Raw genomic sequence first — 13,498 nt, forward strand, 5'->3', positions numbered from 1 at the left:
TTGCCTGATGGAATCGCCTTCTATGTGTGGATCACTCTTCAGTAGGCTGAAAACCTCATGATTAGTTACTGTGGTACAATCCTAGATGCGACAGCTGCTCCTCTATTGGGGTGCCGCAGAGAACTTGTGTCAGCTGCAAAAGGAGGGACTGAACACCCAAAGGACCCAGCTACTAACCACGGGCACCACTGACTGGTGCCCACACGGCACTAGGATACGTGGATGCCAGATCGACCTCCACAGGCACCTGAGGTCCCACCGACAGACAACCCTTTGGGAAAATATCATGCTCAACTCGAGCGATTGCACTACCACTGCTGGCACGGTAGTGTTTAATTTGGGTAAATACTGTCAGTGGAGGGTTGTGTGGTGGAGATACATCTCTACTAAAGGAGGTGTAAGATGCTCCTTCCCTCCGCTAGCCCGCAGGTCACCCTTGGGCAAGGTGTAGCCCCTGCTTAGCCCCTCATCAGGGTCACATGAAGCCACAGGAGCAGGAGATGAATGATCGTATGAGCAGCTGGTGCACATCACAAGTCCAGGTTATGTGATCACTGACATCAGGCAGACTATTGATAATGGCTGGGGTCTTGTAAAGACACTGACTAGAAGAAGGCACTGGCAAACCACTTCTGTTGAAAAGTTTGCCGTGGTTATGGGACCATGATTGCCTCCGACATAGGAAATGGCACATAATAATAACGATGACTGTAAGTGGACAAAATCTGGGTAGCAAGGAATTACCAAAGAGCCGAGCAGGACTCAGCGGCTGAAGCGGCCTCTTTCTGTGCTGTCCTTCTACCACTCCATGCGTGACCTATTTTCCAGCTGGGGAAGCTTCAGTTTACTGCAAGTCTTTGTTACTGCACCACTAAATTATGTAACCACTAATTGGCTTAAAGAACACCACTAAATTCTGATAATAGTTGGCGTGGAAGCTTAGCTGCTTGCAATGAAACCTCTGCAGGCTCAAGAGTCGAGTCTGCACTGTGGCAGTAGTTAACCAAAATTCACCTTTGCCCAACTATCTTCAGTGATGGGACTTAAATAGAGCTCCCAAGGAAAGCATGGGCATGGGGAGAGTGAGTGGAAAATGATCTTTTGACAACATAAGCACAGGAAAAGTTGGGGTTGCACAATGCTTTCGGTACCAGCCACCTGGGTTCATTTCACGCATGCATGGAGTTTGTACGTACTACCCACGACCTTGTGGGTTTCCTCTGGGTGCTCTGGTTTCCTCCCGTAATCCAAAGACAAACCGATTGGTAGGGTAATTGGCCATTGTAAATTATCCCACGATTAGGCTACGGTTAAATCAGGGGATCGCCGGGTGGCTGGAAGGGCCTGTTCCACGCTGTATTGCAATAAAATAAAAATCCCAAAGCAACAAACACAAGACATCGGAGTAACTCAGCAGGTCAGGCAGCATCTACGGAGAGGAATAAACAGTCAACGTTTCTCAGTCCTGGAAAGGAAGGTTTAAGAAGTCAGAATAAGAAGCAGGGGTGGTGGTGGGGGGAGAGGGGAAGAAGTGAGAAGCTGCTTAGCCAAGTTCTTTGGAATGTGCCTAAGATTCAAGCATTTCCCTGCCTGGCTGCTGGTCTGTCTTTAGGGCAAAGCTTGGGGCTTAGCTCAGTGGCTGATGAGCGACTGGGGATTGGTTCCGAGCTTGTACCATGTGATTTCAACGGCAGACAAAGGTGAGTAAGCTGTGGGCATGCTGTGTTGGGGGCAGGAATGTGACAACACTTGCAGGCTGCCCAATACATTCCTTGCTGATTTGATCTGACGCTAAATGACACATTTCACTATATGTTTTAATGTACATATGATAAATCTACTTCATCTATTTAATCTTTAGACAAAAACAGAAACTGCTGCAAACTCTCAGTAGTTCAGCCAGGAGCTGCTGAGAGAGAAAAACTGGAGCTCCCATCCTCTGAACTAAAACGCTAATGTTGTTTCTCTCTCTTCAGATGCCGCCTGACCTGCTGAGTGTTTCTGTCTTTGTTTCAGATTTCCAGCATTTGTAGATATATATATTTAAAAATTTCCATGACATAATGTAATTTGCCTCTGCAAAGAAAGCAAATTGTTTATACAGCACCTTTCAAGGTCATTCCTTACAGTCAGTGAAGTACATTTGAAGTGAGGGCTCTGCTGTAACCTGGGACCTGGGAAACACTGTGAGCATGGTAAGATTCCGCCCACATCAACAAAGTAATGGGCAGATGAACTGCTTTCTTTCGGAAGTATTCATTGAAGACTCGCATGACCCCTGACATGAGGGAGAAGCCCCCTGCTCTGTGAATCTATCTGAGGGTCTAAAGAGGTTTTGAACATCTTATCTAGAAGGGAAGTGTTAGACTGTGGGCCAAAGGGACGGTAACGTTCTTTGTTCTATGTCCTAAGGCTGCACCTCAAACATTGCTGCACTTCCTCAGAACAGCAAAAAAATGGAGCCTGGGTTTTTAATGCTCAAGGCACTGAATAGGACTGAACTAACAAACCCCCGCCCGCCCCATCATGGTGACAAGGATTGGAAGGGAAGCTGGCCTGGCTGCCGCATGTGATGGAGCTCCATTACCTCCTGAGGTATGTGTTTGTCAGGTGAGGGCAGTACTGCACTTGTCTCCCTTCCACATAAACCAGCTGAAGGCTTTAGGAACCGGTACAGAAGAGGACATGAACCCCGAGGCAAATCAGTCATTGAATGAAGGATAGGTTTCAGAGGCTGAATGGCTTACTCCTGCTCCTTATTTCTTCCGTTCATAAATATGTAGGCAGCTGATAGGTTGAATCAAGTACCTTCAGCTGAGCGTCTATCAGCTTAAAACCCTGATTATCTCAATATATGTTCTGTCAGAAGCTCTGAGCATTTTCACCATGGCCACTCTGCTTAAACCTAGCTTCTTCTTATTGGCCCTTGCCAGGTGCTTAATTACACATAATCCAACATCTCCTCACGATCTGTGGTGCAGAGGGTGTCTTGACTGCCCCCCAATTGTTTCTGTTGAAACCTCTCTCGCTACACACAATCTGGCGTCCCACCTCTGGCGTGCAGACTGCCCTGACTGCCCCCACTTGCTTCTGTTGAAGCCTCTCTCACCACACACAACTGTACCTCTCCCAGCGATCCGTGGCGTGCAGAAATCATTCTAGTTCTTTTGTTAATGCTAGGCGTTTGCTTTCTAAATTTTCACAAATGCAGTGTCTCGCTTTTGTGTTGTTGAACCAAAAGTGTGATGAGAGGGTGTGGGAAGCTTCAAACACCAAAATGTTTCCGAACTGCTCTCTTTTAGAGTTGACTAAATGTCAGCGCACAGAGTGTAGGTTAATTGTGTAGTTATCAGTTGGACTCATTTATCCTTCCAGACATTACTGTCATCGTGCCAAGCATTTCAGTGAGACACAGCGCAGCGTTCACTATATTTAGTTTGCCTCAAGGTCTAAACATTGGGCTATATTTAAATAGCTAACTTCTGCTGGTGCACAGTGTTGCTATGTTGACTGTGAATACCACAGCAATAATAAATGTTATAGCCAAGGCATCCTTCAAGCTTTGCAAAATACATTCCTTCCAGTAAGGTTAGCGTTTTCCTCCCCTCCCGTCTCCATAAATAAGTTGGGTGCTGGTGACTGGCGCAGTCCTGTAGGGGCCAGTGTGGGGACCGCTTATTTTCATGTTATATGTCAACGGTCTGACGGTGGAATTGACGGTTTTGTGGTCAAGTTTGCGGAAGGTACAGAGACAGGTGGAGCGGCAGGTAGGGTTGAGGAAGCGGAGAGCCTGCAGAAGGACTTAGACAGACTGGGAGAATTGGCACAGAACTGGCAGATGAAACATATTGTAGGGAATTGTGTCATCATGCACTTTGGAGGAGGAATAAAGGTTCAGCCTATTTTATAAACAGGGAGAACATTTGAAAATTAGAGTGGCAAAGGGTCTGGGGAGCCCTTGTGTACCTAAAGGTAAACATGCAGGTTGAGTCGGCAGTAAGGAAGGCAAGTGTAATGTTAGCATTCATTTCGAGAGGACTGGAATATAAAAGCAAGGACGTGATGCTGAGGATTTATAAGGCATTGGCCAGACCATAGTTGGAGTACTGACAGCAGTTTTGAGCCCCTTATCAAAGTAAAGATGTGCAGGCATTGGGTCTGGAGGAGATCTACAAGAGTGATTCCGGGAATGAAAGGGTTAACACCCGAGGAGTGATTGATGACTCTGGGCCTGTACTAGCTGGAGTTTGGATGCGGGGGAGAATAGCTTACACGGGAGAGTGGATTGCTCTGTCAGATGGCATAAACTGAATGGGCTGCCCAGCTTCCGATGTCATTCAGAGGTATCTCCCACTGCTGTCGAGCCTTCACCATTGGGCCAGTCTATGGCAATTCTCTGTCTAGTATCGCCACTGTAGCACCTTTACTGCAAGATCTGTAGCAGTTCACACAGAAACTCTCATACCACACAGAACAAGACTGTCATGAGGGTAAATAAAACTGGAGAAGGCTTCCCAATCCAAGTGAACCTCACGGAAGTGAGGGGAGAGAAGGGTTTACAACCCTGAGAACAAATCCTCCTCACTCACCTCCACTCAAGATCCCAAGCAGGCAACACTTCTTTTGCAAGTCTGTCAGGGTTACCTGCCGAATCTGGTGTTCCCAGTGCATCAGAGGGACCTGACGTAGATTGGAGGACTGTTTTGTCGAGCAACTTCACCCCTGCCTGCCACCACAGGCAGGATTTCCCAGTGGCCATCCATTTTAATTCTACCTCCCACTTTTCCCCTCCTCTTTCCCTTTCTCCCATGGTCCACTCTTCTCTCCTTTCAGATTCCTTCTTCTTCTTCAGCCTCTTACGTTCTCCCCCATCACCTCCCAGCTCCTCAGTTCACCCATCCTCCCACTTCCCCACCCACTTAACCTCTCCTTCACCTGGCTTGCCATATCACCTGCCAGCTTGTACTTCTTTCACCCCCCCCCCCCCCCACCTTCTTACTCTGGTACCCTGCCCTTCCTGTGCAGTCCCGACAAAGTGTCTCAGGCCAAAACATGGGCTATTTGGATGCTGCCTGACCTGCTGAGTTCCTGCAGCATTTTGTGTGTGGGTTGCCCTGAGAACAAATGGCTTTTCCTATTGCCGTTCTCTTCAAAAATTCTTTACCTGTATTTCAGAACAGGCAAAGTGTAAACAGAATAATAAAACAGATTTAAAGCTACTTCATTGTAAAGGCCATCGACCAGATTTTGTAGAAGGCATTTAAGACCTTTCCAAACACTTAAAATATGAACGCTGTTTAGACTCCTTTTTTAATTAGACTGAAGTATTATCAACAAATACCAATATCATCCCATCTCCACAGCCCTGCTTCTCCTTCTAGTCTGTTTGCCACAGGCCCCCCTCCCTCCCTCTGCCGGGGAAAATAGGCGGTATTTTCCACAGCGACCTTTGATGGCATTTTTTGTTAAATCTGTACTTACCGTTGATGCACTCGAACCGATCGCAGCAGTTCCCAGGCATGCCATCACCGGGAGAGACAATCCGAGGCACCGTGCCAGGCTCGCACTTGGGGATGCGGCAGATTCCCGGCAAACACTCGCACCTGGAGTACAAACCAGAAACAATGAGTGGGAGGCAGGAGTACGCCGAGACCTGGGCCTGTGTAGGAGCGCAACTGATGCATTTGTTCAAGTCTCCGAGAGAACATTAGGGTATGGGCTATAGGGAGACACACTCCAGAGCATGAGACACACGAATTTGCAGGAAATGGAGTGATATGGATTATGTGCAGGCAGAAGTTACTTCATTTAATTTGGCACTGTGTTCAGTGCAGACAGGATGGGCAGAAAAACCTCTGCTGATGCTGCAGATGCTGGAAAAGCAGGGCAAGCACCTCAAAATGCTGGAGGAACTCAGCATCTAAGAAAGAGAAGATTCAAACTTCCTCAGGGTAGGCATACCTCGAAGAGACCTTGCAGTGGAGCAGCTCATCATGATTGTGTAGATGCTGGAAATCCAGAGCAGGACAGGCAGCATCTATGAGTCCTGATGAAGGGTCTTGCTCTAAAATGTCATGCCATACAGTACTGTGCAAAGACATTAATTTAGCTAGGGTGCCTAAAACCTTTGCACAGTACTGAATTTGTCAATGTGGACTGGAGAGCAACTTTGTAAATCTGGTGGAAGCAGAGGATGTGGGGAATGGCAAGGGTGGAGCGCCATGGTGGGGGTGTGGCACAGGTAGCAGAGAAGGTGGGCCGGGGGGGGGAGGGAACGGGATGACACGGCTGCAGATACAGCCAGCCCTGAGACACCACTCAAGGTCATTTGATTCCAAAAAATAGGTTTATCGATCATTATAGAATGGCTGTCTGGTGCTTCCCCATTCCCTCCCCTCTACCCAACCACGATTTCCCTCTCCCTCCTCCCTTTCCACTTCTGGTTCATGATAGAAACCCAAATCAGAAACAGGTTTATCGTCACAGAACATCGAACAGTACAGCACAGGAACAGGCCATTTGGACCGCAGTATTGTGCCGAACCAGCCAAAGGGCAAACCAAAAACAGCAAATACTAATCCCTCCTCCTTACACAATGTCCGTATCTCTCCATCCATGTGCCTATCCAAACATCTCTTAAAAGCCTCCAATGTGTTTGCCTCTACTCCCATACCAGGCAGTGCATTCCAGACATCCACTGTTCTCTGTGTAAAAAAACTTACCCCTCACCTCCCCGTTTAACCTACCCCCCTCACCTTCAATGCATGCCCTTTGGCATTAAGACATTTCAAACCTGGAAAACAGATATCCCATGTCTACTCTATCTATGCCTCTCATAATCTTGTAAACCTCTGTTGGATCTCCCCCCAGTTTTCGCCGCTTCTGAGAAAACAACCTAAGTTTGTCCAGCCTCTCGTGGTAGCGCATGGCCTCTGAGCCAGGCAGCATCCCGGTAAACCTCTTCTGCCCCCTCTCCAAAATCTCAACATCCTTCCTATATTGGGGTGACCCCAACTATATGCAATACTCCAGATGTGGCCTAACCAGAGTTTTATAAAGTTGCAACATAACCTCTTGACTTTTAACCTCAATTCCTCGACTAAAAGCAAACATTCCATAAGCCTTCTTAACCACATTATCAACCTGTGTAGCCACTTTCAAGGAGTCACGAATTTGGATCCCAAGATCTCTTAGCAACACTATTAAAGGTCTTGCCCTTCACAATATTCTGTCTCCTTGCATTTGCCCAACCAAGGTGCAACACCTCACATTTATCTGGGTTGAACTCCATCCGCCATTTCTCTGCCCATATCTGCAACTGATCTATATCAGGCTGTATCCTTTGCCAGTCTTCTACACGATCCACAACTCCACCAATCTTGGTATCATCTGCAAACGTACTAACCCCCCCATCTACATTTTCATCCAGCTCATTTGTAGGTCATCATTTTGTTTGCAACTACAGTCCAGTGCAATACATAAAGCTAGTACACGATTGCAAACATCTTAGGCACCCTAGCTTTTGTACATATGTGTCAAAGCCTTCTGCACAGTACTGTACAAATACAGAAAACCTACAGCACGATACAGGCCCTTTGACCCACAAAGCTGTGCCAAACATGCATTTACTTCAGAAATTACCTAGGGTTATCCATAGCCCTCTAGTTTTCTAAGCTCCATCTACCATTTTCAAAAAATTAATTTTCTTGCAGGCATTCTCAATAAATCCAATAACCATAATAGGATCAATAAAAGACCGCACCAGCTCAGCAGGTCGTACAGCATCTACGGAGGGAAATAAACAGTTGACATGTTGGGGCAAAACCCTTCATCAAGACTTATGAGGTGATGAACTTCATGAGGTCTTGTTGAACGGTTTCCACCTGAAAGTGTTGCTCAAGGACTCCTGCACCTGCCAGCTCTCTTGTGTCCGCTTCAGTTCAAGGCCGTTAACAACAGAGGGAAGAAAGGGAACCCCGGCATCTGATCGCTGTAGCGGTCCATGTGATACATGGGTGGAGGTATCCCTATCCTAATTTCATATTAATTCACTATTGGGTATTGCATGGTGCAGCACAAACTGGTGGTCCACAGAATTTGGTTATACAGGTAAAGTTGGCACAGTGACAAACACTCGTGCTAAGACCATGCTGGGCCGAGCTGGGGAGTGCTCACTTCTAGTACTGGCTCCCTAAACTAGAAAGCATGGGAGGCTGAAATAGCGAGGACCTATCCCTTTTAACCAAAGAGGCTTCTGTTTAAAGTAATTGGCAGAACAACTAGAGGGAAGAGGAAACAAATTTTACACACATAGGCCTCCATCATATTTAAACAGAACTTAGATATTTGTTCAAAGACTTAGAGGGCTCCAGACCTCATGCTGCAATTTGTTTTCCTATGGCATGAGCAGGAAGGACTGAATGGCCTGCACGTCATAGTCTTTTTGGTGATTTAGCTAAATGTTCCATTAGGTGACACAAACATATCGTGGTGAATTAATAAACCAACATTGAGAAGAGGCATTGGAAACAGTTACCAAGATTTGACTGATATGTGCTTCAGTCTCTAAAGTACTGACCACTTTTTTCCCTCTGGGCTCTGATTCTCAATACAGGATATTCCCATTAACTCCACCCTAGTCTACCATCCACCTACAAGCTGGGGCAACTTACAGTGGCCATTTTACCTACCGACCCTACATGTCTTTGGGATGTGGGAAGAAACTGGAGCCATACAATCATGGGAAGTTTGTACGAACTGCATACAGACACAGGCCTGAGGTCAGGATTGAAAGTGGGGCCTTGCATTTTGTTATAGTGCATTACAGCACAGACACAGGCCCATCTAGTCCATGACAAACTATTATTCTGTCTAGTCTCATAGACCTGGACTTGGACCATAGGCCCTCCATACCCCTCCCATCCAGACTTCTCTTAAATACCGAAATCGAACCTGCATCCACCACTTCCACTGGCACATCACCCCACACACTCACCCCCTGAGTGAAGAAGTTCCTTCTCCCTTAAATATTTCACCTTCGATCCTTAACCTATGACCTCTAGCTCTAGTCTCCCCCAACCTCAATGGAAAAAAGCCTGCTTGCAGTTACCCTGTCTTTACCCCTCATAATTTAATGGTGATTATTTTATATTTATGACCTACAGCTTTAAACAGGTGGAACCATTTTCCTCACCTGACCCTGTCGGACCCCTTTCATTACCTCTAACTTCTCCCAGCCTTGTTCTCTCTCTTGTTATAATTCAAGCAATGTTGGACCAGGCTGTTACATCGTTCTCTGTTGCACAGTGCACTTTGCCACTGCAATCAAAGTAACTGTCGTGATCGGATCTTCTCGACCACTGAACGTTTCAAGAGCAGATCCCCCTCACTGAGCACCACCAAGTGAGAGACTCACCGTATCGGGAGAGTGCAGCAGCCATCTGCGGTCAGTCGGGGCGGGGTCTCCTGGCTGTCGGGAGGGCAGTCAACCTGCTGACTGGCGGGGCACTCCACTGTGCTGCAGTCCACGTTGTAGACTAAGGGAGGCAAAAGAAAGAGTCAACGCTAGTCACATCATCCCCACTCTTTGTCCAGCACATGATGATACAAAGAGTTAACAAACCTGGGTACTTGGGAGACTTTGTGTACTGGGGTTCCCTGGTTCCCCCATATTTGCTTTCTTCTCTACAGGGTGAAGATAGAGGGAGTCATAGAGAGTTATGGCACAGAAACAGGCCCTTCTGCCCACTGAGTCTGTACTGACCATCAACCTCCAGTTTACACCAATTCTCTTTTTTAATTCAGTAACAACGCTACATCATTCAATAATCAGGGCTTCATAAACTGTCAACACAAGAGATTCTGTAGATGCTGGAAATCTAGAGCAGCATATTAAAAATGCTGGAGGAACTTAACAGGCAGCATTTATGTTGGGGAATAAACAGTCGAAGTTCTGGGCTGAGACCCTTCATCCGAACTGGAAAGAAAGGGGGAAGAAGCCAAAAAAAGAAGGTAGGGAGAGGGGAAGGAGGACAAGGCAGCAGGTGATGGGTGAAATCATAGATTATTTGCAGCTTCAAAGTAAAATGCAATATTACTACCTACAACACACTCGAGCCCCTGAGGGGCCCACCATTCCCAAAATTCTCCATTGTGCCCATGATCATTGAGTGTTCCTTCTCCAGGCAAATTTCATTTCACTATTCCGTGTTAGTTGCCAAGCTACAGTGATCTGCCCAGGGTTAATTCTTGGAGAGGGAGGGGGGAGGGAACTCAGTGGGGGGGGGGGGTTCATTTGGGGGAACTGGACGGATGAACTGAAAACACTGCAGATGCTGGTACTTGGAGGAACACGCAAAGGCTGGAGGGAATCAGTGGGCCCGGCAGCATCTATGGATTGGAAACTAACAGTCACCGTTTCCTTGTCCAGATGAAGGGTCTTGACTTGAAATGTTGACTGTTCATTTTCCTCCATAGATGCTTCCTGACCCACCTAGTTCTTCCAGAGTCTTGTAGGATGAACCGCCCTTAACCGAAGGTTTAAGGTAGACTAGGGAGCTGAGGCAATCTGAAGGATGAAGGGGAAGTGGAACACACAGTGTTTGAAGTTCTGGTGGGCCAAAAGCTCCAGCATTTCAAAAGTACCCAGATGAGCTGGCCAATTGTCATAATTTAAGGCTGTGAACTTGGCAGCTACCCCAAATGGCTCTTTATAGGGTAGCATGAAAGTGAGAGATCAAATGGCCTCCTACTGTGGCACGGATACTCATATTTCTATGAAAACAGTCTTTCTGAGGCAAAGATTTGTCAACACACAATGACTGATAGTTACCCCTACTTTTCACTCCGAGCTTGCCCCACCAGTGTAGCCTAAGAAAGTGTGAATTTACAGTATCTTCTGCTAGTGAGGTGTGAGGGAAGACCAATGCCAGCACGAACCCAGTGGTCAACTTCCTAGACCTTTCCTGATCCTTCACCTACTCCTACCTACAGTTTATAAAGATCTTGCATTGACTTTAATAGTTACTGAAGCTTAAAACAAATTTGGGAAACTATTGGAACATGTTTTATTCCACAAATTACCTTCTGCAGTCAATTGGATTAGATCCTTGGCTGCCTTGATTATCAGGCCTTACAGAGACATGAGACAGCTAAAGATTCCCACAGCAAGAAATCATGCGTGTTCATGAATGAATTTGTATTTCTCTGTGAGAAGGCAGATGGGACAGCATGCTCACATTTCTTGATGTCGGCATGTGTGCTTGCCTCAATATATGCAACAGTGTGTGTGTGAATCAGAATCAGGTTTAATTTCACTGTCATATGTCATGAAGTTTGTTGTTTTGTGGCAGCAGTACATAATACTGAAAACTATAAATATATATATATATAAATTAAATTAAATAAGTAGTGCAAAAAGAGAGGAAACTGCTAAGATAGTGTCAAGATGGGTGTGTTTAAGGCAGAGATTGATAGGTTCTTGATTGGACATGGCATCAAAAGACTACGGGAACAAGGCCAGGAACTGGGGTTGAGGAGGAGATTAAAAAAAAGGTCAGCCATGATTGAATGGCGGAGCAGACTCGATGGGCCAGATGGCCTAATTCTGCTCCACTGTCTTATGGTTCATTGGGTTCATTGTCCATTCAAAACTCAAATTGCGGAGGGGAAGAAGCTGGTCCTGAAATGCTGAATGTGCGGCTTCAGGTTCCTGCACCTTGTCCTTGACGGTAGCAAAGAGAAGAAGGCCTGTCCTGGTGATGGGGGTCCTTAACGACGGATACCACCTTTTGAAGGTGTCCTGGATGCTAGGGAGGCCAGTGCCCATGATTTAGCAGACTGAGTTTACAGTGTGAGAGTCGGCATTTCTTAGGCATGTGTGTGCTTCTGCGTGAGAATGTATGTATTTCTCTCGTGCCTTTGTGAGCGTGCACGTGTCTGAATTTCTCCGGCATTTGTGTGTGTGATTACTTGTATATCAGTGGCTGCAGGATAGTTGGTGGGGGGGAGGGTGTGGGCAAAGTGACTGTCAAGTTTCTTGATCCTAAACAGACACAATGCTGTACGAATACAGAAAAGCTTGAAACCATGTGTTGGTCTATTAGTAGCAAATGTGCTCATGGTTTCACTTAAAATTCCTTGGTGCTATTTTAAAGAGCTCAACCTGTGGATTTTGCATGACCACACCAATGCTTTCGCTCCAAACATTGCAAAATGCCTTTCAGCCCCAGCCAGAACGCCAACTGCATGCCAATTTAATGTAACTCACACAGAGGAGGGTACTTGGCTCAACATACTGTCACCAGGATAACCTCAATGCAGAGGTTAAGTAGGATGCTTTGTGGGCACTAACTGGGTCGAAGGAATCGGAATGGGGTCTGCAGGAGGCCAGAGAGGCAAGGCTTCGGGGGCAGTTGATAGATACAGTGAGGAGCCAGTGCAGAAAAAGTTAAGTTTAAACACAAGATATTGGGAGAGTGGGTCTAAAACAAGTCCATCTAACTGTAAGGTGGTGGGTGAGCAGGTGGCAAGTTACCATAATGATAGAAGAGGCTTGGTGTATGGAGAAAAAGATCTGACAGCTGGAGTATTTAGTGGGGCTATGTGTTTCTCTGCACCTTAGTTGTACAAAAAGAAAAGTGGAGAATTGTTAAAATTTAGATCAGATTTATTTAATAATAACATGTACATTGAAACACACAGTGAAATGTGTTGTTTGTGTTGATAACCAACACAATCTGAGGATCTTCTGGGCACGGCCCACAAGTGTCGCCACACATTTTGGTGCCAGCAGAGCCTGCCCGCAATGTTTAGTAGAACAGCTCTCTGCCAAAATACAACAATCAGCAATGGCAAAACAATTCCCTTTCCCACTCCCTGCATCCCCACCTGCACACAGAGACGGGACTCCAACTCCAATGGAGAGAGTCCACAGGAAGATCTGAGTTCAACCTGTATACAACATGCAACAAAGTGCGCAAACACAACCAGGAGTAAATAATAATAATAAATAAACAATATACACTGAGAACATGAGATAAAGAGGGAGAGTGTCCCAGAACTCAGACCCAGCGATGATGATGAAACGGCGGTATATTTCCAAGTAAGGAAGGTGAGCTACCTGGGGGGAATTTGACAGAATCCTGGTTGATGCAAAACTCTAGGCCAATGGAATCATTCACCTGTAAAGGCCTGGAGTTTGTCAATCAAGTCGAGTGGAGTTCATTGTCAGGTGGAGGAGTACAGTGAAGCGGAGGCAAAATGACAAGCTTACTTGCCACAACATCCCAGGCTGTATTGTATAATTTATGTGTAATTTTGTTCTCAGAGCAAAAATTATATATAAATTATACAATACAAAGGAGAGAAAAAGACTGTGCAAAAAAAAAGGATCAATGTTAAACATCAGTTTAAAAGTTCAAGGTAAATTTAATATCAAAGTTTTCTTGCGGGCATTTTGAATTTATTCTATGGCACTTCAACGAATGCAACAAAATCA

At 46.0% G+C, this 13,498-nt stretch overlaps 1 protein-coding gene across 2 annotated transcripts in view; it reads right to left on the bottom strand.

Moving 5' to 3' along the window:
* The window catches only part of crim1 (cysteine rich transmembrane BMP regulator 1 (chordin-like)), a 262,131-nt gene that overhangs the window by 121,189 nt on the left and 127,444 nt on the right, over positions 1–13,498 (bottom strand). For both annotated transcript variants that reach the window (XM_059985617.1, XM_059985618.1), the window contains exons 4-5: positions 9,416–9,536; positions 5,482–5,603 (exon numbers count right to left, since the gene is read on the bottom strand). In XM_059985617.1, coding sequence (XP_059841600.1) covers positions 5,482–5,603; positions 9,416–9,536 — 243 coding nt within the window. The remainder of the gene's footprint in view (positions 1–5,481; positions 5,604–9,415; positions 9,537–13,498) is intronic.

Source organism: Hypanus sabinus, chromosome 12 (genome assembly GCF_030144855.1).
Source record: "Hypanus sabinus isolate sHypSab1 chromosome 12, sHypSab1.hap1, whole genome shotgun sequence".
NCBI lineage: Eukaryota > Metazoa > Chordata > Chondrichthyes > Myliobatiformes > Dasyatidae > Hypanus > Hypanus sabinus.